General features: G+C 66.6%; 6 protein-coding genes across 6 annotated transcripts in view; 2 read left to right on the forward strand and 4 right to left on the reverse strand.

The window, feature by feature from the left end:
- Window positions 1-309: 309 nt before the first annotated feature.
- On the reverse strand, window positions 310-4,634 carry EMIHUDRAFT_462481 (hypothetical protein; the record flags this gene model as incomplete). The annotated part of the gene is made up of 10 exons (XM_005787918.1): window positions 3,690-4,634; window positions 3,573-3,620; window positions 3,439-3,499; window positions 3,164-3,267; window positions 3,025-3,093; window positions 1,569-1,639; window positions 1,231-1,472; window positions 1,024-1,157; window positions 648-817; window positions 310-580 (listed from the first exon to the last, which is right to left on the reverse strand). Exons 1-10 carry the CDS (start codon window positions 4,494-4,496, stop codon window positions 310-312), a joined length of 1,977 nt encoding a protein of 658 aa, XP_005787975.1. The 5' UTR covers window positions 4,497-4,634.
- A 229-nt stretch (window positions 4,635-4,863) lies between these two features.
- EMIHUDRAFT_462482 (hypothetical protein) lies at window positions 4,864-7,072 on the forward strand (the record flags this gene model as incomplete). Its single annotated transcript, XM_005787919.1, has 6 exons — window positions 4,864-5,239; window positions 5,568-5,680; window positions 5,898-5,967; window positions 6,076-6,113; window positions 6,178-6,294; window positions 6,569-7,072. 6 exons carry the CDS (start codon window positions 4,864-4,866, stop codon window positions 6,953-6,955), a joined length of 1,101 nt encoding a protein of 366 aa, XP_005787976.1. The 3' UTR covers window positions 6,956-7,072.
- Window positions 7,073-14,765: 7,693 nt separating this feature from the next.
- EMIHUDRAFT_462484 (hypothetical protein) lies at window positions 14,766-16,222 on the reverse strand (the record flags this gene model as incomplete). The annotated part of the gene is made up of 5 exons (XM_005787920.1): window positions 14,766-15,095; window positions 15,178-15,229; window positions 15,298-15,332; window positions 15,496-15,546; window positions 15,683-16,222. Coding segments are annotated over 5 exons (842 nt in total), but the record flags the coding sequence as incomplete, so codon positions are not given.
- Window positions 16,223-17,564: 1,342 nt separating this feature from the next.
- On the forward strand, window positions 17,565-17,876 carry EMIHUDRAFT_98551 (putative histone H4; the record flags this gene model as incomplete). Its single annotated transcript, XM_005787921.1, has 1 exon — window positions 17,565-17,876. The coding sequence occupies one exon, from the start codon at window positions 17,565-17,567 to the stop codon at window positions 17,874-17,876; it is 312 nt and encodes a 103-aa protein (XP_005787978.1).
- Window positions 17,877-18,544: 668 nt separating this feature from the next.
- EMIHUDRAFT_201708 (hypothetical protein) lies at window positions 18,545-19,274 on the reverse strand (the record flags this gene model as incomplete). Its single annotated transcript, XM_005787922.1, has 2 exons — window positions 18,545-19,108; window positions 19,269-19,274. 2 exons carry the CDS (start codon window positions 19,272-19,274, stop codon window positions 18,545-18,547), a joined length of 570 nt encoding a protein of 189 aa, XP_005787979.1.
- Window positions 19,275-24,344: 5,070 nt separating this feature from the next.
- EMIHUDRAFT_201710 (hypothetical protein) overlaps window positions 24,345-26,121 on the reverse strand; it is a gene marked incomplete at both ends in the record, with an annotated part of 2,001 nt that continues 224 nt past the window's right edge. Inside the window, 6 exons of the mRNA XM_005787923.1 lie at window positions 24,345-24,362; window positions 24,588-25,037; window positions 25,150-25,225; window positions 25,486-25,616; window positions 25,718-25,752; window positions 25,823-26,083. Coding sequence (XP_005787980.1) covers window positions 24,345-24,362; window positions 24,588-25,037; window positions 25,150-25,225; window positions 25,486-25,616; window positions 25,718-25,752; window positions 25,823-26,083 — 971 coding nt within the window. The remainder of the gene's footprint in view (window positions 24,363-24,587; window positions 25,038-25,149; window positions 25,226-25,485; window positions 25,617-25,717; window positions 25,753-25,822; window positions 26,084-26,121) is intronic.

Genomic DNA, 26,121 nt, shown 5'->3' on the forward strand with positions numbered 1-26,121 from the left:
TACGGTGTACGTGAACGCACACACTAAGCCACAGCTCGCGCCCCAGGCTTCAAAACATCAAGGGAACCCTGCACAAAGAGTCAAAGACGGGCACATGAGCGCGGGGGGCCACCAAAAGCTCCGTTTACCCCCATCTCACAGCTGTTCGTTTTTACATGCATTAAATTTATTCTACGCGCAACGGCAAAACGCAGCAGTCAACATGTCAGCAGTCTCAGATGGCACATGGAAGAATTCTAAAACGTTCCACCTGACAAGTCTGCTACGGGAGGGCAGGGGGGGGGGGGGGGGGCAGCGCATCGCGGCGGCTTAGATATAATAGTCTTCGAATGGCGGCCCGCGAGATCGCTTGTGTACTTGGAGCGCCGCCCGCATCTCCTGCACCACGCCAAAGTAGGCGTCCTGCTTGGCGACGTTCTCATCCTCCAGCGGGTCGACGGTGTGGTTGAATAGCATAAACTCCGTCGGGTGCGTCTGGCGGCAGTCCCTGCTGCAAGTCTCGGCCGAGTAGCAGTGCTTCCCCTTGCAAAAGTCGGAAAACTGCATGTCGCGATAGCGGATAGTATCGGCATCCAGGTACCTATGTGGCGAGGTGTATCCGTTAGGGTGCCGTGCCGGCAATGCACCGGCCGGCGCCGCGTCCGCACCGCGCGAAGACAGCGGTTTTCGAGGTGGCATTCTTGTTTATCATCAGCGGCTTCATCGACCTACCCTGGACATGCGGCGGCACAGGCACACCAACAAGGTCGAGGATGGTCGGGTAGAGGTCGATGTTCTCCACGAGCGCGGGAATGCGCGACGGCAGGTAGCCGGGAGCCTGAGAGCGAGCGTGTTGGGCGGTGATGGCGGGAGGCGATGCGTACCTGTGTGTGCGTGCGTGCGTGTGTGCGTGTGTGTGTGTGTGGGGGGGGGGGGGGGCGTGTGTGTGTGTGTGTGCCGCGCGCGGCGCGCGCGCGCGCGCGTTCGAGAGAGTGAGAGAGAGAGCGTGTAGGAGTCTGGGGGGGCCTTGATGATCATTGGCACGTGCAGGTCGGTCTCGTACACCGTGTGCTTCGCCCACGAGCCCTTGTTGCCGAGCTTATAGCCGTGGTCGCTCGCAAAGGTGATGATTGTCTCGTCGTACATTTGCCGCTCCTTGAGCTCGTCGATGAGATATCCTACAAGGTAGGGTCGGTCAACCTCGGGCGTGCTTGCGTGATGGACTGCCGAGCACGAAAGACACTCGCTCACCAATGAGTGTGTCGACGTACGTGATGCAAGCGTAGTAGCCGTGAATGAGTTCACGGGAGAGGCCCTCAGGCAGGTTCCGCTGGCCGCCGTTGGGCCCGCCGCTCCCCGCGTTGTAGTCGCCCCGCTCGATCTCGTTGTACGAGAGCAGCTCAAAATAGTGTACGGAGCGCGGCGGCGCCCCGACAGGTAACCACGGATTTGGTGCGAGGAAGATATCGGAGGCGCTGTACATGTCCCAGTACCTGCCGGGCGTGTTTACAGGCGAGTGAGCACCGGCGTCTGGAGCCCTCCTGGCAGAAAGCGTGTCTCTCGCGCAGGCGGGAGTGGCTGCGGCGCACTTTTTGGGGCACGCGAAGGGAAGGTGTGGGCGGTTGTAGCCGGCGCCGATGAAGAAGGGTGTCTTCATTGCCTTGGTAGCGGCGATGGCGACGGCGACGGCGGTGGCGGCAGCGGCGGCGGCGGCGGCGGGGGCGGCGGGCTGGTAGTGCAAGCGGGAGCGCAGCCGCTACACGCCTCCCAATTGCACTTGTAGGTCCACGGATTGCTGTTTTCCAGGCAAAAGGGACCGCACTGCGACATAGGCGGCGAGGGCGGCGGCGGCGGTAGCGGCGGCGGCGGCGGCGGCGGCGGCGGCGGCGGCGGCGGCGGCGGCGGCGGCGGGCTGGTAGTGCAAGCGGGAGCGCAGCCGCTACACGCCTCCCAATTGCACTTGTAGGTCCACGGATTGCTGTTTTCCAGGCAAAAGGGACCGCACTGCGACATAGGCGGCGAGGGCGGCGGCGGCGGTAGCGGCGGCGGCGGCGGCGGCGGCGGCGGCGGCGGCGGCGGCGGCGGCGGCGGCGGGCTGGTAGTGCAAGCGGGAGCGCAGCCGCTACACGCCTCCCAATTGCACTTGTAGGTCCACGGATTGCTGTTTTCCAGGCAAAAGGGGCCGCACACAGGGGTTGAGCAGGCAGTGCAGCCGCGGCATTGAACCCACTGGCACTTGCCCGTCTGCCCTTCTGAACCTGTCCATGACTGGGTCATGACGAGGCAGTGACGCTGACACGGCAACGAGGCTAGAGTCAGTGCAGGCGGCGTAGATGGCAGAGGCCGTGGAGGCGGCGCAGGCGGCGCCAGCGGCGGAGAGCATTGAGGGGTGCAGCTGCGGCAGTTGTCCCACCTGCTACATTTTTCACTCCACGCCACGGTACTGGCCCAGCAGTGGGGCTGGCAAACACCAACGGCAGCAACGTGGATCAGGGCTGGGTGCATTGGACAGCAGCGGTGGATCGTGGCGATCCCACTTCTATCATCCGTCGCCAAGATGCAAACACCTTCAGCAACTAAATACAGGCTCATTACAATTGATGAGCGTTGTTATAGTGGCCACGTTATGTCGCCACGCCGGGGCGGACCATCGAAACTTTTTTGCTTCTTGTTTTCCTTCTTTCTCACAGCTCACAGGATAAATTTGAGTTGATTCTTGATAGCTATAGAATAATCAGAGAGCGTGGTGTGTGCCGGCTGCGGGCTGGGTGCGAAAGCCCAAACAGCTTTTTGTTTTTTCATCGCAAATACCCAACCAAGAACCAATACCCGGTGCGCATTTTTCATTTTTCTGCGAATTACGAGAGAGTCTCGCCCACCTTGCTCCTTGGACACGACAGCCCACTCTGTCAGGTCTTGCAGGCTTGCAGCACTCTAGCCTCTAGGTTTGCTCTACCTCTAGATGACGCGTGCTTCACAGGGAGCATGCGATATTGTCATTCACGCGTTTTGCGGCAGCTCGTTCTATGAGCCCCGGCCGGCCACCATGCTAACGAAAGTCTCGTAGTCGACGGACCCGGACTCGTCATCGACTCCAAAGGCACGAAGCAGCTCCTATAGGCACGCGCGGAACAAGTCCAAGAGGCGTCCGCCGAGATCGAGCTGGGCGCCGCGACATATGCGCCTCGATGCCGGCGCGACTCACTGCGCCTCCGGCCGCCTCTTCGCCGCCCAAGGCGAGCGAGACGCCGCTCAAAGCCTCGAGCAGCTCACCCGCGTCCAGAAGACCTGACGGCGTCGATGGGGGCTGTGCCGAGAAGGGTGCGAGCTGTGAGCTGAGGGCGTGTGTGCACGTCGAGAGCGGCCGGAGGGGCGGGGAGGGTTGGCCGGAGGGGCGGGTCGGGTCGACTCTGCCGCGAGCTCATCTCTGGGTCTTTGGGAGGAGGGGTGGGGTGCCACCGTTGCCGTCGACGTCGAGCGCGCGGAAGGAGGAGAGGAGCGCGTCGGCGTCGGTCACCTCCTCGCTCGCGCGCCTGGAGATGGTCCGGCAGAGGTCCGGGAACTGTCCCGAGACGGCGGGCGCGGTGCCTCTCCTCGCTCGCGCGCCGCGCCATCAGCCGCAAAAACGCGCGCTCGTCCACCTAGTTCCACACTCCACCCTCCAGAGGGCAGCTCAGCACGGGCTCCATCAAGGAACGGGGTGCGACCACCGTGTCGGTGCTCGCGTCGCCGTCCGCCGCTGTCACCACCCTCCGCAGCTCCTCCTCCGAGGAGAAGGGCATGCCCAGCGCCTCGCACGCCGCCGCCAGCTCCTCCGCGTCGAGCACGCCGTCGCCGTTCCGGTCGAGCGCGCGAAAGACGGACTGCATCTCCTCGGTCTGCTGCTCCGTCACCCAGCCGTCGCCCGCCGCGCCGCGCAGCAGCTCGGGCGCCCTCCGCACCGCCTGCACCGCGCCAAGCAGCTCCTTGAGCCTCACGAGTGGCGCCAGGGCGGCCGGGTCGAGCTCCCTCAGCCGGTCCAGCCGCTCCCCCTCCCCTGCGAGCAAACCGTCCAGCTTCTCCTCGAGCCGCTTCCGACGCTTGTAGCTGAGCACGAACCGGTCGACGCAGCCGGCGCGAGGCACGTACAGGTGCACCATCGGCAGCAGCAGCACGCGCTCTTCCCTGCAGACCTGCTGCGCCTGCTTGTAGTTCACTTCGAAGAAGTCCGCCTGGCCGGAGAAGCGCTTGGCCGCCGCCTCGTAGACCGGCGCTAGGCGGCGGCACGCAGGGCACTGTGGAGAGAAGAACTTGACGACGCCGACTCTCTCCACGGCCGCGAGCGACGATGCAAAGTTCGACGCGTCTAGCTGCGCCACCGAGCCCTTCTTCCTCGTGCGGCTCTGCTCCCGGGCGGCGAAGGCGGCGCGGGCTGCAGCCGCCTCTGTCTTCCACGCCTCGTTCAAGCCCATGCGCGCGCCTCTGGTGCGCAGCGTCGCACGAGGAGACGGGATCAGGGCGAGTGCGAGGATCAGCATTTTCAAGCAGGCTCCTGCAAGCAGGCTCCTGCTCGCGGAGTCCTCGGGGGGCTCCGATCACCTGTTCTCTAACGGCCCTACGCGCGGCGTGAGAGCTTGGAAGCGAGCTTTGCACGGCGATCGAGGATGGCGCGCTCTCTCTCTCTCCAATGTACGTGGCTCTTTAATTCCCGAAGCGGAGGACTCTGCTAAAAGGGTTTGCGATGACGACCAATGGTTTTAGAAACAAGGAGTAACTACGAAGGAGACGACGAAAAAGAAAGCTTTGAAGTTTTAGAATAAGGCGAAAACCGAGAAAAAGAAAGCGTGGGCCGCGTGGGGTTGGCTGTCGGGCCGTGTGCTTGGCACCAATACTACTTTCAGCTCGATGCATCTCCACACCGCCACTAAGCTGCTCTACCTTGCATTCCTCAGCGGCGGCGACGGGCTGCGCGTGTTCCGCCCGTCTTCAATCACCATCCGGCGGCAGGTCGGCCAGCTCGGCTTCGCCACGGAGACTGAGTGGCAGTATGCGGGCGGCAAGCGGAACCCGCTCGATCCGAGCCAGCCCTCTCGCACGGTCGAGGCGTCGGGCGCATCGGTGCGCCTCTTTGAGGCGCGGCTGGCCGACGGCAGCCGCTCGCTCCTCAAGGAATTTCTCGGCGCGGAGGCCCGCGCGATCGGAGAGAGAGAGCTGGCCGTGTACCGGCACCTCGAGGAGGAGGCGGGAGGCGCGCCGGACCTCAGCGTGGGGACGCTCTGCGGTCACATGATCTCGGACGAGGCGAGCCCGCAAAGACACCCGACGCAAAGACGCAGACACCTCGGCAGACACCTCGGCAGACACCTCGCAGACACCTCCGAGGCACCGCCCGAGAGGCCATACCGCCGACGCCCTACAGGCGTTTGAGACCAGAGGCTTCCGAGAGGCGTGGGAGGCGTCCTTTGGCCTCGCCGTCCCTCCGCCCGCCGCAGGCCCGCCCGCCCGCCCGCCCACCCCCCGGTCTCCCCGGCCCAGCCACGGCCGGCGGAAGCTGCGCTAGTGCAGCTTCTCTTCTTGCGGCGTTGACGAGCGGGTCAGTGGTTGGCTAGGCCGGCTCTGGCTCATCTTTCGGTGGGTGCCGCTCCGCACCATCGGCGGCTTCGCGCGCGTGGAGCAGCCACCGGCGGGATTGGCGGGGCTTTTCGACTGGGGCGCCGCGCAGGCGCCTGAGCTCACGGCTGCCTCTCTCCCTCTCTCTCTCTCTCTCTCTCTCTCTCTCTCTCTCTCTCTCTCTCTCTCTCTCTCTCTCTCTCTCTCTCTCTCTCTCTCTCTCTCTCTCTCTCTCTGCTCTCCGTACCGCCTCTCCCCGCGCCGCAGCCTCTCTCTTCGCTGCCGCCCCTGCCTCCACCGCCACCGCCCTCGCTGCCTCTGCCGCCCAGGCGCGCCGCGAGTGGGTGCGCACCGCGTCGCGCGAGTCGCTGCGCGCGCTGGCAGCGCTGCACGCGGCGGGCGAGGCGGTCTAGATGCTGCGGTCTAGATGCGTGTGGTCTTGATGCTGAGCACAGCGGCCCCTGGTGTGCGCTCGCTCACCTCTTCCCCCCTGCACGCGCACTCTAGGCGTCGCGCACCGTTCGCTCGGCTCCTCGTCGCTGCTGGTGCCGACGCGGCGCGGAGGCGGCGCGAGGTTGGCCGGGGTGACGCGATACGGCGCGGGAATAGGTGTCGACGTACGAGCAGCGCGAGGCGGCGCGGCTGCGCGTGACGCTCGTCGACCTCGGCTTCGCCGCCACGCCCGCACTCCTCTCTGCCGAGGAGATTGCGGCGGCGATGCGGCAGGCGCGCGGGGCGCGGCCCGGAGAGTCCCCAAAAGCGTGGCGGAGAGCGCTCGAGAGTACCCGAGCGGAGTGCTCGGAGAGATTGCGGCGGCGATGCGCGGCAGGCGCGCGGGTCGTACAGTGGCTGCCCAGGCCGCCCACCGCTCCGTGGGAGATTGACACAGACGGGCGGGCAGAGAATGTCGACGCGCTCCGGCGGCCTCTCTCCCCCCCTTAACCGGTGCCGGTGGCGGCCGGTGCCTCCCCCCCCCCCAACCGGTGCCTTGCCCGCGCAGGCCGGGTGCGGCCCGACGGGCGTGCTGCCGCTCCTCACCCTGTACGACCTGCACGGGCTCGGCTACGTCCTCCTCGAGCTAGTCCTCTCCGCCCTCGTCCCTCGCCCGGCCGGCGGAGGCGGAGGCGTGCGGCCGCCGCCCGAGCTGCAGCAGCTCAAGCGGCTCGTCGAGGACGTCTTCAGCGACGACGTCGCGCGCGGCTTCCGCGACTACTGCGCCGAGGAGCCGGGGTGGGAGGCGGCGGTGGCGCTGCTCGACGAGGGCGGCGGCGCCGGCTGGGACCTGCTTCAGAGCCTCGTCGATTGCCACACGCCCGCGGCGGCGGGCAGCGTGAGCGCGCAGTCGCTGCTGGACAGCTCGGTTTGGCTCCGGCCAGGGGGCAGGTAGGGCGGGCGTGCTGGCGGTATTATTCCCTACGCGCGTTTCGAAAAGAAAGACAAGGAGAAATCGTCGCGCAGGAGTCCAGAGAGATCTCACTGTTTAAAAGTTCAGACTGTCAGTGTCACTGATCACAGCGGGTTTATACCAACAAACCAACTGCACTCCACAAGTCCGCTCCAAGTACCAAGATAATCGTCGTAAAGGGCGTAGACTTACGCTCTACGGTCTACGCCTAAAACCCATAAAGCATAATCGTCGCAGGAACGGACAAAAATGGCAAAAAGAAAGGGACTAGGGAGGCGACGGCGAAACGGACAGACCAAGCCAGGAGCCAAGCTAGGGCTGGGGCCTGGGGGGAGGACAGACACGTCCGGTCGTCCGCCCACCTTTGCGCTTTGCAGGATTTTCCTCTGGGGGGAGGCGGGGCCCCTATGGGGTACCCATGCGGGGGGGAGATGGGGTCCCATGGCTCACCGCAGGCGCCGATTTCGCGATTTTTTCTTTTTTGCGCGATTTCTACTTGTTTTTATGAGAATTTCGCGTAGCGACCATGGTCCATGCTATCACGCCTTGCGACATCCTTTCGGCGCCAGCGCGTGCACGCTTCTGACGCAATGCGCGTCACAAACTGCCTCGGATTGGCTGCTGGCACTCTCGAGGCTATGCCTACACAGCCTCGCGCGCATGGGCAGTCAAGAGGGACCATGGCACCTTCTCACGACAGCGCCGGTGCTTCTCTCTTGGACCGGCAAACACGTGGTGGTCTCGTGTCACCAATGTGGGACCAGTGCGGCATCGCGCCATCGACAGCTCTGAACTGCGCCTCACCACTGACCGGGAAGGCCGCCAAGTGGGTCAGCACCGGTCGCACATGGTGGCAGCAGTCAGCAGCGCATGTCTGATAGCTAGAGCAGCAGCATCAGGGTCGCAGGGTCGGATCATGTCAAGCCTCTCGCCCGGCCGGCCGCGTGCAGACGTTGGCCTGTCTGCTGTCTGGAGTGATCTGTCGGCGGTCAGTACGCGACCGATCAGGTTGGAGTTTTCTGATGACTGGAGGGTCTGTCTGTATGTACTCCTCGAGATCTTTCCAAATCTGCCCTCTGATTAACCTAGCTTAATCGGGAAGTCGATGCTAACGGAGACTAACGGAGCCGGAGCCCCGTTTCCGCACTGCGCGGCGCACGGTGCCTCCGGGGGGCCCCGCCTCCCCCCTGAGGGATTTTCAGTGTATGTAGCTCTTATACGTACATTCCCGGAGGAGGACTGCTGCGGAGAGAGAGAGATTGACAGATTGTGTCTGGATTCTGTTTGTGTTTGTTGTTGTAGGATTGCTGACGGGGTTTGCGATTTTGCAAGCAAGGGCGAGGGTGAGCGTGCAGCGCGGCGCTGAGAGGGCTGACAAACGGGACCGGAGCACTTGGAACTATCATTACACAATGAGGGCCGGGGAGCTACGAAAGAAAGAAAGAACACAGACAGCCCAAGGGAGGGATGGCACTTGGAGCACTTGGAGCACTTGGAGCACTTGGAGGCCGTGTAGCCACTGAGATGGCCTTATGACGACCCCATTTCGACATCGTCCCTAAGGCCTCTGCTCATGAGCTCCATGCGGGAATGACTGGCTCAACCAACTGATCACAAATTCCCACGATATCTCACAAAGCGCCAAAAGTCTTCATCGTGACAGCATAATTTGATGACTTCGATGTTGCAGAGAGAATTTGTGATCAGTTGGTTGAGCCAGTCATTCCTGCATGGAGCTCATGAGCAGAGGCCTTAGGGACGATGTCGAAATGGGGTCGTCATAAGGCCATCTGGGCAACCACACCGTCCGCCGTCCAGCACAATCGCCAGGGTGGCGAGCGCCGCACACAGCACTGTTCGTGCCGCGATCACGAGAGACGCGTGGTCACAAGCGCATCTAGCGCGTCGTTTGATACTGTCTGTCGGTCCCGGGTAGCCTCGGGCGGCAAGGGCGAGCTCAGGCGAGACACACAGCGCGGACGTCGACGCGCGCGAAACTTACGCGGCAAGAGATTGCTACCCACTTAAAATTTCTTAAATGTGGGCCGCGCTCTCACAGCCCATCCACGTCTAGTAATCACCATGGCTCTGGCTCTAGCTCTTCTTTCGGGGGCGGGCATCGCTTTATTTGCGGGCGGGCGCCCCGTGGCGCGGCCGGCGGTCGCATTTCGTTCCTCGCGCGTCGCGCTCGCCGATCAGGACGCCACGTGCGTTTCCAATCAAAACGCTTGCGCCGGCCCTCTGGCTCCGCTTGCCAGATCTTGTGCTCCATTGCGCGTAGGCGCGACGCGAGCGGCAACTCGTGGGAGGAGTACGCGCGGCAGCGCGAAGCTGGCCAGCTGCAAGGCGGCTCGATCGACCAGGCAAAGGCGGATATCCAGGTCTTCATCGACAGCGGCGGCGACATGGAGTTTGACGGAGGCGACTCGGGCGGCGGCGTCGTCGGCGACGGCAACACTGACCTCGAGGACCAGCACAACTCTGCCACGCTCGGCGCGCTGCGCGGCGGCATCGCGGACTTGTCGGCCGCCTCGCAGGAGGTCGGCCGTGGCCGTGTCAAGTCTGCGGTCGATGCGCGCACCGCGTCGGCCGGAAAGAACTACTTTGGGCGCTCGACCGGGTACGCCGACAAGAAGATTGAGGAGATCACCGAGGACGACCTCAAGACGGGCCGGTGAGACCGCGCCCTCGCCCTCCCCCCACACCCACCCACCCACACCCACGTCTGTCGCCGGCACCCTCTTGCCTTCCCAGCCTCCTCCCGCTGCCCCACGCCCTGCAGGCTCGACTGCGTGCGCGCGCAGCAGCTCGAGAACTGGTTCAACCAGCGCGCGATCCACAAGGTCAACAAGGAGCAGGGGCAGGGCGTCGTCCACGGCGCAGCGCCAACCAGCGGGCAGAACGTCGCCAACCCAGATGCCTAGCCCCCCCCCCCCCGCCCCCTCGCTTGGTTCCGCAGCCTTCCGCGCTGACCCTCGTGGCTCTCGACTCCCGCGATGCGCCGAGTGCGCTGCACGAGACCGCCCCCCGCCCTCCCCCGCCCCAGGTCTACATCGCGCGCGACTTTATGGCGCAAGGCGTGCGCACACGCCGCGCCCACGCACCGCTCCCCCCCACGCGCACTGGGCCTTGCAAGCTGAATGCCGTGGGGCCCCCTTCGTTGGACGTGGAGTCGCGAAGGGCTGCCCGGCCGTTGTCCCACCACCTCTGTGCGTGCGGGAGAGGCGCTCCCTTTCCCTTCCCCCCAGTCCCCTTCCCCCTTCCCCCCCCCGACCACCAGGCGTGCACCGGGACGGCGTCCAGGACGGCGAGATCTCGCAGGCAGACTCGGCCACGCCCGAGGCTCCTCCTCCTCCACGCCACGTCCACGACACGTCCACGCCGTGTCCGGATAGGCCGACCTCGCCACACACCTGCAGGAGCTCGCAAAGGTGCCCGCGCAGAGGCGCAGCGGCGAGGGAGGGGCCGCCGCCCGAGGTTGCCCGAGACCAGCCGCCGTCCGGCGCCTCGGCCGTAGGCTTGACGGAGAGGAGTGGGGCGCAATCACCCTCGACCCGGCCATGTGCGGCTCCCCCCCCCCCCCCCCCTCCCTCCCGGAGCCCTTCGGAACGGTCTCGGAACCTTCCCGCAGGCCCCCGACCGCGACCTACGAGCTGCGCGCCTCGCCGCGCAACGTCGCCGTCCAGGAGCTCGATGTCAAGAATTCGTACAACACTTTTGCGCCGTACCGGTGCGCCGAGATGCGCCGAGATGCGCCGAGGTTCGCCGAGATGCGCCGAGGTTCGCCGAGGTTCGCCGAGTCGCCGAGATGCGTCTGTTCGACACCCCCGCTGCACCGCGCCGGCCACCGCGCCAAGTCTGCTGTGCGAACCGTGCGACCCCACACCACCGCCACGCCCCACCGAGACACGGCCGAGAGTCTGCCTCCCGAGTCTGCCACCGCCGCCCGACTGCGTGCGCCCCTCAGGTGCGTCTTCACGGCGGGCTCGAGCCCGCTCTTCAGCGCGACGCCGAACGCGGGCACGATGAACCGCCGCTCGGGCGAGCCTGTCCATAGCCTGTCCATGGACTCAGAGACCCGCATCCCACTCTTCTGCACGCACGGCCTGTGTTCGTAGCCCGTGTGCTCATGCAGTTGCTCCGAGTGCGCTGCACGAGGCCGCCCTGACTCTGGCCTGCTCACCACCCAGGCGAGCCGGTGCACGTCATCGTCCGATTCTCGCCGACGGAGCTCGTGGCAGGCGCCGAGGCGACGCTGGTGTTTGAAACCGAGGCGACGCGCCGCTCTTGCCGCGTCCGGGAGACCTAGACATGTCCATGACACGTCCCTGACATGCCCCGCAGGACTTCCAGCACGTCTACCGCTTCATCGGCTCCACATAGCGCGCGACGTAGCACATCGAGCGGGGGACAGCCTGGAGAACGCGTCCCCCACGCGGCTTCACAGCGGCCTCCGGAGATGTGTGCGGGGCGCGGAGGGAGAGAGACAGAGAGAGCCGGTGGGTGTTTGGCGCGCGTCGGTGGAAGAGAGAAGACGTTAGGACATATAGCCTGGTGGAATTTGAGATGCCGCGCAAGCGGTGGACCGTGGACGCCCACGCGTAGCGCGCGCACGCCGCCCCTCAAACACGCGTACACGACACCGCGACGCCGGGGGGCCGCCCCGGGGCGCAAATAACTCGCGATTTTTTTCGAGCTCAGAGTCAGACGGCAGCGAGCGACTTTTGCCTGTAGACGTAACTCGGCCTCTGGCCGCCGACAGCGCCTAACTCGGGGTCTGGGGCGGAGCCCCAGCCTGGGGTCTGGGGCTGGCAGCCCCAGCGGGGTGCGGGGCAGAGCCCCGCGAAGAAAATTTTGCATTTTTACCAAAAAACCGACCAAAAATAGGCTGTGAGCTGCTGCCCAAGAGCCCCCAAACAAGAGCGCAATGTATACAAATCTCGTACAATAGTACACACACACACACACACACACACACGATTCATACTCATGCAGTGTGTACAGATCACTTCCGTCGCTGACGCTTCGACATGGCCGCTGGCTTGGCTGCTGGCTTGCGCTGTGCGGACCCCTTGGCTGCCGGCTTGGCCCCCCGCCCTGCCCGCGCCGGTGCTGGCGCATGCAATGATGGGCCATCGTCATCACTGCTGTCTGGCGGGCGCGTCGGCGGTGCTCGAGGCGGTGCAGCCTTACGCTCCCTGCACGCTGCGCGGGTGCAGGTGCAGGTGCGGGTGCGGGTGCGGGTGCGGGTGCGGGTGCGGGCGCCTCGCCGTCCTCGTCCTCGTCCTCGTCCTCAGACTCGTCGCACGGGGTGTCCTCCATGTGGCCCGCACGCTCCTCCATGTGGCCGCCGAGAGCGCCCCGCGTCACCGAGCGTCGTGCTCGAAAGCCGAGCCGCAGCTGCAGCTCTTCCGACCGGTCGCCGCCCGGCTGGGGCCTGCGCGATGAGCCACCGCGGGTCGTAGCGCCTGCTCCTCCTGCTCGTGATCTGATGAATGCTCGGCATCGCTCAGCGCTTGCTCCATCGGGACGTCAGCCTCTGCCGCCGCCGCGGCAGCCTCGGGCTGCGGACGGGTCCGCAGCTCCGCCGACCTCCTCGGTGGGAGGGTCGGCAGCGGGCGGGTCGGCGGCGCCGTCGGCAGCGGCGTCCACTGGAGCACCGCCCGTGCGCACACCAAAGTGGGTTAGGAAGGCGTTCTTGGCGGCACGTATCCACCCCTTCGGCTTGGGGCCGCCTGCACCGCGTCCATGGAGCATTGGCAATGCCGCGCTGCGCCTACGAATGTTTCGGGAACGCCGCCCATGGGAACGGCGCTCTCGGCAGAGCTTTCGTGGCGGGGAGACGGGTGCAGGGAGGTGCAGGGAGCGCTCTCCCGGCTCACCGGGAGGGGAGATGGCGATTTTTTTTACATGGGTCGGGAGGGCAGCTCACGGCGGTCACGCTGTGCGCACCTTGAGTCGCGAGGGCGATGCCGCGACGGTTACCCGACGTCGGACGGACGTGCCACAGTGGTACCAGGGTGCAGGCAAATAAATAAATAAATAAAACGGACACCTCTACTAGGAGATGGGTAAAAAGGAACAGGTCCCCGCCCTTGCGATCTTTGTGCAGGGTTCTTTGTGGGTGTGGTCGGCGACTAGCCGGGGTCGTCCTCCCGATGGGGGACTAGCACTAGCCGTCTTCCACATGGTCCCTCGGGTCCCTGCTGCTCCTAATCTCTTCGTACATCCTCCTGCTGATCTCCGCAACGTCCTGCTCCCTCCCTCGTCTCGCCCTGCGCGCCTGCTCCGCCTCACCGTCGTCTGCCCTGCGTCGTCTGGTGACGGGTCCTCCATAGTCGGTTGAGGTCGCCGCCCTCCTCGTGCCTCTTCCCAACGTTCCCTCGGCGGTCGATGCCGTCTGGTCCGCCTCCGCCGTCCCCGAGTCTGACCTGCCCTCGTCTGCACTAGCTTCTGTTTCGTCATCACTGGCGCCTCTCCTCTTCTTTCGCCTCTTCTTGTATGCTTTGTACATTGCGTCGATTCCTTTTCGCGTGAGCACCACCCTGAAGCTCGCCCAGCAGCGGAACCGCTCCCTAAGTCGAAGGAGCATCATCAGTCTCACCCACTTCGCTCGCTGCCCACTGTCTCCGCTCCCTCCCGCTTGAGCTGCCGCCGCGGTCCTCGTTCGTCCCGCTGGCTGCTGGCCTGTCTGCACGTTACCTCCGTTATCCCTCCTCCTCCGCGACTCCCTCAAGGCCGGGCGGGCCTCCTTCCACCCAGCGAAGAGCTTCCTCAGCCACTCGATGTGTTCCTCTCTCTTCATTATGCGCGCCGTAGCCTCATCATTGAGCTGTATCCACCTCTGCACCGCTCCCGTCGCCGCCTCGGCCACGACTTGCAGGTTCCTCGTGACCCCGGTGCCAAGGTCCCTTCGGCTCTTCTCCGAGAGGTCATCTACCAGTGCTGGCAACACCCCCCCGACTGCGGGGGCTAGTGTATCGTACCCGTCCTCGTCCAGCACCCTGTAGCGTGAGCCCTTCAGCGCAGCGACATGCGCCATCCTCAGCGTCTTCAGCGTATCCTTGGAGTCGGGTGCCGCCTGTGCCACTTTGCTGATCGCCGTCCCTGTCTGCGCTCGCGCTACTCTGAGGAACCATCTGGCCTGCTCCCTATTCCCCAGGCAGGCGCCGCTAAGCACGTGCGCCATTGTCGCTCTAGGCGGGTTCTCATCTTCCTCGGTCCATTGCTGCGCGGCTTTCCGCACGATCGGACACAGCGGGTCCCGCTTTAGTGCTGCCCTCCTCGCCGCGTCCCTCGCGGCCTTACAGACGAGGCAGCCCCTGAGTTCGCTCCTTGTGGCGGCGCCCGGGGTCTCCCTCCCCGCCTCTCCCCGCATGATCCTCTCGTGGTGCGTTCCGTGTGGCACCCCCGCCTGCTGCCGCACCCGCGCTCCCATGACGGTCTTTGTCACCACGTTGTGGTCATCCACGTCGGCGAAATCAATCTCGCGCTCGCCGTGCTGATCCTTGATCCGCTGGCGCTTGTCCCATTTGTGTCTCGTCGTTCCCCTGACCACATCGCTCCACAGCGGCCCCGTTACCCCTGCCGTGTGCGACCCAGCCGTGAGCCCCTCGCCGAGCCGTCCTCGCACCCACTCGTTCGTGTGGCCGCGTGTGGCGTAATAGGTCCTCCGGTCCAGTACCTCCCGCCCCCCCTCTCTGTCTGTGCAGGCATGAATGGGTCTGACCTCGAAAAAAATCGCGATATAAGCTTATAAGGGCGCAAGGCGCGATTTAAGGATTTTCGGAATAGGATGTGCTCAGCCATTCTACACCCGTCCGCGCGGGGGGGCCACTCACACGGAGACAGAGTCGCCTCAGACAGCTTCACACGCATTCACAAGTCGGACCGCTGCGTGACCTGTGTGTACGGTAGACCTCCCCCCGACAACTCTCTACTCCGTCTACAATAGCGGCTCAGGCGGGTTGCTCTCCACCTCCTCCAGAGTGGCGTTGACCTCCGCGGCGATCCACTCGAGCTCCTGCTCCGAGAGCCCGCTGCCCAACTGGTACACCCGCTGCCCGCCCGGGCCATTGGCCACCAGGTTGAGCACGAAGGTGGGCACGCCGTTGACATACGCCTGTGGAAGGCGAGGGCGCGGCGGCGGCGGTTGGAGGGGGGCAGGTGTGGGAGTTGCGAGCAGTTAGAGGGGTGGCGCTCACCGCCACGTCCACCGACGCCAGGGCGAGCTGCTCCGTCGGCCCGTCGGCGGACCTGTTCACCGCTAGGACGCGTGAAGGGACGCGGTTCTGCAGCCGCTCTCCGCCGGCCCGCCTGCGGACTTGAGGCTGACGCCCGCCGTCCTCTGCGTGAGCTCCTGCGTCGGGAGGAGCCTGAGGTGAAGAGTGCGTGAAGACGGCGTGTATCTCCGCAGCATCGCCGCGTCTCATCTCGAGGACGAATCTCTCTGCGAGCGCCCGCCGGGACCACCGGAGGGACGTCCACCTCCGCATCTTGGCTCCGCATCTAGGGCTCCGCTCCCACCCAAACGCGCCGATCGACAGCGTGGTCGCCTTGGCCGGGTCGAGCACCTACCGCCAGCGCACAGCACCATCGCAGGCTGTGGGGACGCCAGCGCGAGCACGGTGCTGGCGACACGCCGCGTGTGATCGCGGGTTGGATCCCCGCTTTCTAGTTCGGGCACCGTCTGCTTCTAGCTTCGGGCACCGTCTGCTTGACCACTGCGCCGCCGGCAAGCCAGAACGGGAGCATGAAGAGGGCCGACGCGCCTCCGCTCGCAACCATGCTCACTGTCGCGGGGACGACGGCGCTGAACCACGCGGCAGCGAAGGCGCCGCCGAACAGCGAGCCGCCGTTCACCAGCCCGGCCGCCGGCACGTCGACGAGCAGCGTGCCGGCGTCCGATCGCGACACGGTGGCGCGGGCGCCGCGTGGCATCGGAGGCACGGGCGCTGGCACGCGAGCGAGCCGCTCCTCCGCCTCTCGCAGACGCGCCGCCGCGCGCCGTGCGTCGGCCAGCGCGTCCGCGTACTCGTCGCCCGCCAGCTGTCGCGGCGGCGGCGGCGGCGGCGGCGGCTCCGGCTGCGGTCGCGGCACGCGCCCGCCGAGCTGGCCACGCGTGCCACAGAGGCGAACGGCCGTCCTGGCGTGCCGCGCGGGAGGTAGGCAGGTGTGGAGGTGGGCTGGCCAAAGTCCAAACGAGAGCGCGAGCGAGAGCGCTAGCATGGTGAGCAATTAGTGGAGCGGAGCTCTGGTGAAAGACAGTGGGAGTGGCTGCGCCGACTCGGATCGACCGACGCCCGGTCGGGTTCGCACGATCTATTCACAGCGAAGGTCAACCTCAGCGGCTATGGCGATCGCCTCGTCCTGGCCATCGCCACCCCCGTACCCGCACCCGTAGCCGTCTGCCGGCGCCAGCCAGGCACCAACGGCGAATGCGCCCAGGCCGCCGACTGCCGCGTGCTCCTGCGGCGCCCAAAGGGTTTTTTACTCTCTCTCCCAAAGTGAGCGACAGGAAGGGTGCGACAGGTATTACAGTGAGCGACAGGAAGGGTGCGAAGCGCCAGAGGCAGGTAGCTAGCTCGTCGTCCGGAGCATCGGAATCCCTCATTGAGCAACCACCACGAGGTGTTCGCAGTCCTCGTCCTAGCAACCCCGGGAGTGTTGATTGCGGGCCGCCTCCACCCTCCGCCGCCTTCGCTCGCCTCCCCGTCTCGCGCAGAGGCGCAGCAGCCGGAGGGGAAGGTGGGTACATGTAGCACAGGAAGGAGGGCGCGCACCTGTGTTGGAGGGCTCCCGTGGGAGGCGTGCGAGCGCCGACGGCACTCAGATGAGGCCGGCACACCGGTGCCACTCGACGTGAATGAGGCCGAGGCGACGCAGGAGCAGGGTAGAGGTGAGGTGCGTGTAGAGGAGCTGTGTCATGTCCGCTGCGCTCTTGGCGGTGCCGTCGAATTTTCCCATAGCGCCCCCGACTGCAGCGGCGGCGACGAGGTCGAGCGCCTGCCGTTGGAACGCGAGGGTTGTGCCGCTCTCGGTGATGGGGAGCAAGTTTGGTGGGGTGAGAGCAAGCGTCGGGAGGAGAAAGCATGCCCTGTGGGGCATCTGCTCTCTTTGCGCAAAAGCGGTGAAACGTCGCGAGCTCAAGCGGTGGGGATCAACGGGCGGGTTGCGCGGGGCTGAGGCGTCTCCTTCGGGGAGGGAGGCGTGACTGGGGCATCTAGTTTGCAGGACGTTGCCTCGCCAGGCAGGCACGAGCTTGGGCAAGGAGGTGGCGCGCCCGCCGCGGACAGCAGCGCGGTGCATTGCACGCCGTCGCGCCAGGCATGCTTTCCTGCCAATCGGCGCCGCCGCGCATTGCAACGCTGGTCCCATGGCGACCGCGGAGACCACGAGGAGCAATGCCGGCAGTTGGCGCCGACGGAGGGCCATTGTGATGGCCGAGTTGCCCTGCAGGGCCGCGCGGGAAGGGAATTATCGTGTGTGCGCCGCTGCAGCCGCAGTGTTTGCCCTCCACCGGCCGACCGAGCAAGATGGGGTGAGTATTTCATCGATGTCAACGGTTAATCAACAACAACAACAGCACAACATGTCTGGACGCGGCAAGGGCGGCAAGGGCCTCGGCAAGGGCGGCGCTAAGCGCCACCGCAAGGTGCTTCGCGACAACATCCAGGGCATCACCAAGCCCGCCATCCGCCGCCTCGCTCGCCGCGGCGGTGTCAAGCGCATCTCGGGCCTCATCTACGAGGAGACGCGCGGCGTCCTCAAGGTGTTCCTCGAGAACGTGATCCGCGACGCGGTCACCTACACCGAGCACGCGCGCCGCAAGACCGTCACCGCCATGGACGTTGTCTACGCGCTCAAGCGCCAGGGCCGCACGCTGTACGGCTTTGGCGGCTAAGCTCCCAAGACGAAGACCCCTCCAAATCCCCGGTGTTTCTTAACACCACCCTGATCTGTCCTCGCACCGCCCATGGGTGGTGCCGTTCCAATCCTTAGGGGGTGCTGAGTGCTGTTGCGAGAGAGAAATAGCGGGAAGGGCGTGGTGGGAGGAGGGTGCGCCGCCACAACACACGTGTATCACGTTATGTTGTCGCGCACGAAGGGAGGGAGAAAGAAAGAAACCAAAAAAAGGCCCGACTTCGACTTCGGGAGCGGTTCCGCTGCTGGGCGAGCTTCAGGATGGTGCTCACGCGAAAAGGAATCGACGCGATGTACAAAGCATACAAGAAGAGGAGAAAGAAGAGGAGAGGCGCCAGTGATGACGAAACAGAAGCTAGTGCAGACGAGGGCAGGGCAGACCCGGGGACGGCGGAGGCGGACCAGACGGCATCGACCGCCGAGGGAACGTTGGGATTTAGCTCGTTCACCGTCGAGCCGGCTCGCGCGGCGTCGTCCCTTGCCACACGCCACAGCTGCGCGCCCACAGCGGTGCGTGGAGAACCTTTACGACGTCTCTCGCATAAAAGAATTGTGCGGTGATTCGCTCCCGGCGAACCTCCGTTTCCCCCTTTATCGATCTACCCGCTAATTGCAACGACGCGTTCGCCTCGACACGGATGTCATCTCCTACACGAGGCGCTGCAGCATCCACATCATCACCGGCTCGCGGCAGTACGGGCAGTCGCGCATCCGATCCGCGCAAGCGCCGCACGCGCACTGGTGCCCACATGGCACGGCGATGTGCGTCTTCGGCCTGGTGAAACACACGATGCATGTGGTCTCGCCGCCGAGGGTGGACTCAGGAACAACCGCCCGGCCAGTGTCGAAGTCGGCGTTGGCGAGCGAGACGGTCGCCACCGCTGGCTGGGGCTCTCCCGACACCGCATCGTCGGAGACGGAGTCGGAGCTCGGGTCCTCGGGTCCGATCGAGTCCTCATCGGGGGCCGCGGCAGCAAGCTGCGACGGCGACTCCGATGGCGGCGCAAAGGACTCGGCGAGGTCGGCCGGAGCAGCGGCGCCAACCTCCGGTGATGGCTCCTCTAGTGCCTGTCCCTCTGGCACTACACTCAGCCTCGCCGTCGCCTCGCCGAGGCAGCGGACAGGCACTCCCGCCTCCTTCTCCGCCTCGGGCGCCGCCACCTCTGCATCCACCTCTGCCAAGTCCGCCTCACCCGCCGCCTCGCCGTGCGCCTGCGACGACCCTGCCCTGCCCTTCCCCTTCTTCTTCTTCTTCTTTCCCTTCTTGCTTTCCTTCTTCTTGTCTTCCGCCTCCTTCTCCGCCTCGAGCTCCGCCAGAAGCGCGTCGCCTAGGCACAACCAGGTGTGTGATGAGACGCTGACAAAGCCCAACCTCCATGTCCGCCAAAAGGCGTCTCGCCTCGCCGCTTCGCCTCTGTCTCCTTCGCCGCCCTCGCCGCCCTCGCTTGCTCCTCGATCAGCTTTGCGCACTCGGTGTGGCCTGCCTGCCTCGCATACTGCAGCGCCGTCTTGCCCCTCGCGTCGCACAGCTCCAGGTCCGCACCGCGCTGCAGAAACGTCTCGACCAGACGCTCATGGCCGTTGCCGGCGGCAAGCATCAGCATCGTGGTGTCGTCCACGCCGTCACACAGGAACGTTGCGTCCATCTGGCCGCCGCTGTCGACCCAAGCCTCAACCGTCGCCTCCCTGCCTCGCTCGGCCGCCCTCCAGACCTCCTCGGGGACCTTACACTCCAACATCCCCTCTGCCGCGTGCACGTCCCGGGGCAGCACCTTGTGGCCTCCTTGCGGCCTGAAGGCCTTCACGCACTCGGCGTGTCCCCTCCGGTGTGCGATCTCCATCGCGGTCAGCCCGCTCTCATTGCGCAGCCGAGTGTTTGCCCCGCCCCGCAGCAATTTGCGCACGATCGCAGCCTCGCCGAAGTAGGCGGCCGCCATGAGCGCAGTCATTCCGTTGCTCGCCCGCGCGTCCAGGGATGCGCCATGCTCCAGGAGCAGGTCGACCATGCCGGGCTGGCCAAAGTTGGAGGCGGCCATTAGCAGCGTCAGCCCGGCAACCGGGCCTTGGGTGAAGGCTGCGCTCGGGTCGCCGCCGTCAGCGAGATAGGCCCGCGCTGCCGCCTCGTTGCCTCTCTGGACCGCCTGCAGGATAGCATCGCGCGCCGGCGCCATTGTTCGCGGGGATGGAGCCCTAGCCCCGCTTGGAGCAGAGGAAGGTGAACCCCTGCGCGCGCAGCACCGCGAGCAGAGGAGGTGAACCCCAACGCGCTGTGACCCCAGGTTCCGGCGGCAAACCCCGCAAAGTGACCCGTTTTTACCCACCCACGCCCGTGCGCGCGTATCTTAGCTTAGGTACGCGGCCACACGCGCTGGCGCGCACGGCAACCGGGAGTTACACGCGCGACACGAGGGACTGTGTATCCTTGCCTGCCTCGGGGGAGTCCCGTGTATTTTTTCTTTTTGCCGACCTCCGCGGCCTCGTCGCACTCACCTGCCGTTCGCCGTGAGCGTGCACTTGCCCATTCGCCGTGTGCCGCACGCCGCCCAAATGCGCGGATCTTTGCCGTCGCCCAAGGCCTCGCGGAGACAGCGCGCGAAGGACGCTGCCTGGAAGCGGCTCCGGCTCGGCCTCAGCCCGCGTGCTGTCGTCCGAGCGGCGAGCCGGCCGTCGCCTGTGCTCCCGGCCAAGTCTCTGCGCCAATCAGAGCCGCGGGTGGCGTTGGAGGCGGCGTCCGTAGTGCAGCCTCCGGAGGCGGCGCCGTCCGCACTGGGGCGAGGGGCCAAGCGGCAGCGGCCCTCGCGGACCGGCGGCCCCGCCCCGACCCGGCCGGCGGCCCAGGCGTCCTCGGCGTCTGCATCGTCGGACGACGACTCGGTCGGCCGGGAGTCGCACGAGAGCTCCTCCGAGGAGCGGCCGCACGCCGCCAAGTCCGCCCGCCCACTCGCCGACGCGTCGACTCGATCCCACACGTGTGCTGCCGCCGCTCCCGCCTCTCCGGGGCGAGCCGCTCCATCCGCGCGGCCGAGGGAAGCTCCGGGGCAGCAGGCGAAGAGGGAAAGGGGGCCGCCGCATCAGCGACGCAATGGGAGCGGGCAAGAGGTGCAGCGGCAGCAGCAGCAGCAGCAGCAGCAGCAGCAGCAGCAGCAGCAGCAGCAGCAGCAGCAGCAGCAGCAGCAGCAGCAGCAGCAGCAGCCAGAGCGGCCAAAGCCAGCCAAGGCTGCCGTTCTGCCCGCTGCGCCGCCCCTGATCCCCTCGCAGACCGCGCGCCTCTCCCCGAAGAAGCCGCCGCAGAGGCGCGCGACCGCCGGCGCGGCTCTCGCTGCGCCCGCCTCGCCGCCGCCCTCCGCAGCTCCGGCTCCAGCGGCAGCGGCAGCCGCCAAGCTGGCGGCGTCTTCCTGCGCGCCAGCTGCGGCCAAGGGGTCGAAGCGGCCGATGCCCGTGCTGCCCCTCGCCGCCCCTCTCCCGGGGGGCGGGGTCGCCTCGCTGGAGCCGCCCCTCTCGCCCGCGGCCAAGAAGCGCAAGGTCGACCGCGCGCCAGAGGCGGGCGCTGCCGGCGGCGGCGCCAGGCTCACCGTAGCGGTGCCGCAGTCTCCATCTAGAGGGGGGAGGGCGGGAGGGCAGCCCTCCCCAAAGGGCGACGGCCACCCGCCGCCCAAGGCCAAGGCCGCCCCCTCCCCCGTCTGCGACAAGTGCGACGGGCGGCACGCGTCCGCCCTCTGCCCGCACTACCGCAAGGCGCGCGACCGGCACCCGGACGCGCAGCCCGGCGGCGCCAAGCGGCGGCTGGGGGCGGACGCGCGGCCGATTCTGCTCCGGTGCCGGAGCCGCCGCCCATGTCCTTGCCCCCCCCCCCTCCCCCCACCCACCCACCCACCCACCCACACACACACCACCCACCCACCCACACACCACCACCACCCACCACCACCCACCACCTTCCTTTCCCGTTCTCCCCTGTTCCCTCCCGCCTCCACTTGCCCCCCCTCCCCACGCCCCTCTCCCCCCGCTAGGCGGGGCCGCGTGGTGCCGCAGCCCGGTGACGGCTCCTGCCTGTTCCACTCCCTCCGCTACGGCTTGCACGCCCTCCCGCCCGCCCTGCGCCGCTGCGCCTCCGTGCCCTCGGCGCCGGCGCTGCGGCAGCAGCTCGCGCGGTGGGTGGCCTCCAACGCGCAGCTGCGCATCGCCGACACGCCCGTGTCGATGTGGGTCAAGTGGGACAGCGGGCTGTCGGCGCAGGCGTACGCCAGCCGGATGGCGCGCAGCGGGTGGGGCGGAGGCGTCGAGATGGCCGCTTGCTCGCACCTGATGGGTGTGTCTGTGTGGGCGCGCGGCGCCTCTCCGAGACACTTCCGAGACACTTCCGAGACACTTCCACTACCGAGACACTTCCGAGACACTTCCGAGACACTTCCGAGACACTTCCGAGACACTTCCGAGACACTTCCGAGACACTTCCGAGACACTTCCGAGACACTTCCGAGACACTTCCGAGACACTTCCGAGACACTTCCGAGACACTTCCGAGACACTTCCGAGACACTTCCGAGACACTTCCGAGACACTTCCGAGACACTTCCGAGACACTTCCGAGACGCCTCCGAGACACTTCCGAGACACTTCCGAGACACTTCCGAGACGCCTCCGAGACGCCTCCGAGACACTTCCGAGACACTTCCGAGACACTTCCGAGACACTTCCGAGACACTTCCGAGACGCCTCCGAGACACTTCCGAGACACTTCCGAGACACTTCCGAGACGCCTCCGAGACGCCTCCGAGACGCCTCCGAGACGCCTCCCGGTCTCCCTCCCGCCGGCGCGCGATGCTGCTGCCGCTCGCCACAGACTCCGCTCGCGCGCCACGCCCGCGGCGCACGTCCGCGACGCGCCCGCGCCTCGCCCGCAGGTGTACGAGCGTCGTCGCTCCGGCTACGAGCGCATCTCCTGCTTCGACGCGCCGAGGGCGCCGGGCGGCGGCAAGCGCGGCACGCTGCACATCCTCTACCGCGGCGGCGTGCACTACGACGCCTTCCTGCCCGACAACGCCGAGCTGCACGCCGCCCTCGCCGCCGCCGACGCGCGCTCGCCGCCAAAGGCCTCCGGGCCGCTCGGCTCGCCGGCGAGCAGCAGGCTGCCCGCCTCGCCAGCCGGCGCGGCGGCGGCCAAGCCGCAGCGGTGGCAGGGGTCGCCACAGCAGTGGGGGCAGCAGCGGCACGGGCAGGGGCGCGGGCAGGGGTCGCCGCAGCGGCAGCCGTGGGGGGGAGGGAGGGGTAAGGGAAGCGGTGGGCGGAAGCGGAGTCGAGGCAACCGCCGGAGGTGACAGTCGTGAGTCTATGAATCCGCGCGATCATTTAGGTGCTCAGAAGTGTCATGTTGATGACTTGATGTTCTCAAAACTCCAGCACATGGATAGTGGAATTGTGTACCGTTTCGTCCTCACAAAACATACGGAATGACATACCGTAATTTCCGTGGTGTGTGGTGGTTCAGGAATCCTCTCGATGAGACATGCGAGTCGATGTCTCTGGCTAGTGCCATTTCACTGTGGCACAGCTCGCGTTACAAAACCTTGATTTGACCATTTGCGCCATTTTGTCCCTCTCGGTGCCTTCCAGAGGCAGCTGCGACCCCGCCAAGTGGACGGGGGCACTCGGCAGGTGGCGCGGAGGGCCCCCGGCCCCTAGGCGGGGTCGCAGCTGCCTCTGTGCGTCCTGGGGAGGGACAAAATTGTCGCCGCCGGAGACGACTCGACGCCGCTGAGATTGGAGATCAAGCTCTGACAGGTCGCACGTCGCTCCTTTGACGCCGACGTGACTCACCCGTGCAGATCACATCAGGACACGGTCTCGACGCGCTCGGTACGACGCCTGCGACCCGTCTCGGGTCAGGTGGCACGACGCTCATCGCGCCTACCAGCGCTGCCGTACAGGTTGCCACGACGAGGTCGAGCACGCTTCTATACGCTCGCCGAGCCTTCCTTTCCATCCAATTAGGCAGCCTGGGAACGGTGGCGGTCAGAGGCAAAGCCTACGAGGGGTGGTGGAACCACATGTCACGGCTACTGCCGGCTCGACCCCACGATAGCCTCCGAAGGCTGACTTTGCGGCACCATCATCGGACGATGTCGACGAGTTGGGTCGCTCTCGCGGTAGCCAGATGACCTCTCTTTCTAGGAGCATCGGCCATGGCCGCAGGGAGCGCGGGGGAGGGCGCTGGAAGCAACACGGAGCTCCGTTGGAGACGTTTTCAAGATTAGCGTGTCAGAGTGAAATGGCACTAGCCTCTCCGACCGTCCGACGACTTGGCACTTGCGCTCGTCCTCCGACCCCCGCGCGGCGTCTCTGGCCTCTGCCACTCTCCGACTCCGCGTGTCCGCGAGAGAGTCGCGGGCCGTCGCCCCGCCGGCACACACCCCTCCCCCCGACCCGCCCGCCTGCGCCCCGCACCCAGCTAGTGGCCGAAGCGATTCTGCGGCTCTCCGCCTCCCCTCCCTGCCCGCGCGCCTCCCCCTCTTTCGCCGCCGCTGACTCCCCCAGCCAGCCGCCGCTACCGCCTCCGGCGAGGGGAGACCAACTCCGCCTCAAACGCCGCCCTCAGCTCCTCCTCGAGCGCCTCCACCTCGGCGGACGGCGCGCCGCCGACGGCGGCGGCGGCGGCGTGCGCCTCCGCCGCCCGCGCCTCGGAGCGCCGCACGTAGGTGAGCATGTACGCCGACGGCGACGGACCCCCGAGCCCAAAGAGGCCGCCTCCGCGCGGCGCGTGATCGCCGCCGTACTGCTCCCGCACCGCGGCCGACTCGGCCACGCGCTCCACGCGCGTGTCGTCGAAGCGGTACCAGCCTCCGCCGCCGCCGAGCGGGCGGACGAAACTGATGTAGTGGCCCGAGCCGAACCCGCCGGCGTGCGAGAGGACGGCGCGCAGCTCGTAGACCGGAGGCGGCCCTCCGCCGCCGCGTGCGCCCTTGGCCATGTACCGGCGCAGCCGCAGCGTGGTGGGGAAGGAGAAGGAGCCCTGCAGCTTCTGCATCGCGCCTATTGCCGGCCCAAAGCACGCCTCGCGCGCCGGCTCCGCGGGAAGCTGCCCTTCCAGCGTGTGCGTCGCGCCCGTCGCCGCGTCGTACTCGAAGCGCTTGAGGTGAAGCACCTTGAAGGAGGGCCGTCCTCCCCTTATTGCTGCACCGAGGAGGCTGCGGCATCCGCTCCCAGTGATGCGCCAGCACGGCAGGCAGCGAGCGGAAGGCGCAGCCGCGCCGCACCGTCCCCGCGGGCTGCCGGCCGAAGCGCTCGTCGCGCGTGTTGTACTCGCCCTGCAGCGTCTCCTCCGCCACGTACCTACTCGCACCGCGGTGGCCGCCTCGGTGGGGCTGCCGGGGCTTGCGGCCATAGCCGAGAGGGAGGGAGAGTCAGAGAGAGAGAGTGAGTCAGAGAGTCAGAGAGAGAGAGGAGAGAGAGAGTCAGAGAGGGAGAGGGAGAGGGAGAGGGAGAGGGAGAGGGAGAGGGAGAGGGAGAGGGAGAGGGAGGGGGAGGGGGGGGGGGAGGGGGAGAGAGGGGTAGGGGTAGGGGTAGGGGTAGGGGGAGGGAGAGGAGCGCACTGTCGGAGCGAGGCGTGCAGCGAGGCGCAACCCGCCACCTGCAGCTGCAGGTCGCAGAAACGGCCCTCCCGCTCCGATGTGAAGGGCACCTTGGTGCACCGCACGTAGCTCTGCGTCCTCCCCTCAAAGACCTGCGGGACGCGCCAGGGACGCGTCGCGAGGAGCAAGTGTCTGGGAAGGGTGTAGGAAGCGCAGGAAGGGTCTGTCAACTCTGGAGCTCACGGGCGCACACCCGCGCGAACGGCGTCGGCGGCGGAGCCGGCACGCCTGCAAGGTGGACACAGAGGGGCCAGGCCGTAAAGGACTGAGCCATGGAGCTCCACCCCAAGTTTCCAACAAGAGACAGTGCCACCGTGATTCTGTGGCATCTCGCTTGCAGCGCCCCGCCCGCGCGGCTGTCCCTCCGTTGCGAGCTCGCCCGAGGCGACGAGCGCGGCGTGGAGGGTGTGCCAGAACTCCTGCGCGTCCTGCTGCTCGAGCACGTCGCGCGGGCCCATGCCGAGCGACGTCGTCAGCCGCTCCGTGCCGACGGCGTCCATGCCGAGCGCGGGTGCACGGCCGAGGCGGTAGAGCAGGCGCTTCATCTCTAGCGCGACCGCTGGCGGAGAGGCGGGCGCAGCCGCCGGGCTGGAGCAC

Source organism: Emiliania huxleyi (assembly GCF_000372725.1).
Source record: "Emiliania huxleyi CCMP1516 chromosome Unknown EMIHUscaffold_14, whole genome shotgun sequence".
Lineage (NCBI taxonomy): Eukaryota > Haptophyta > Isochrysidales > Noelaerhabdaceae > Emiliania > Emiliania huxleyi.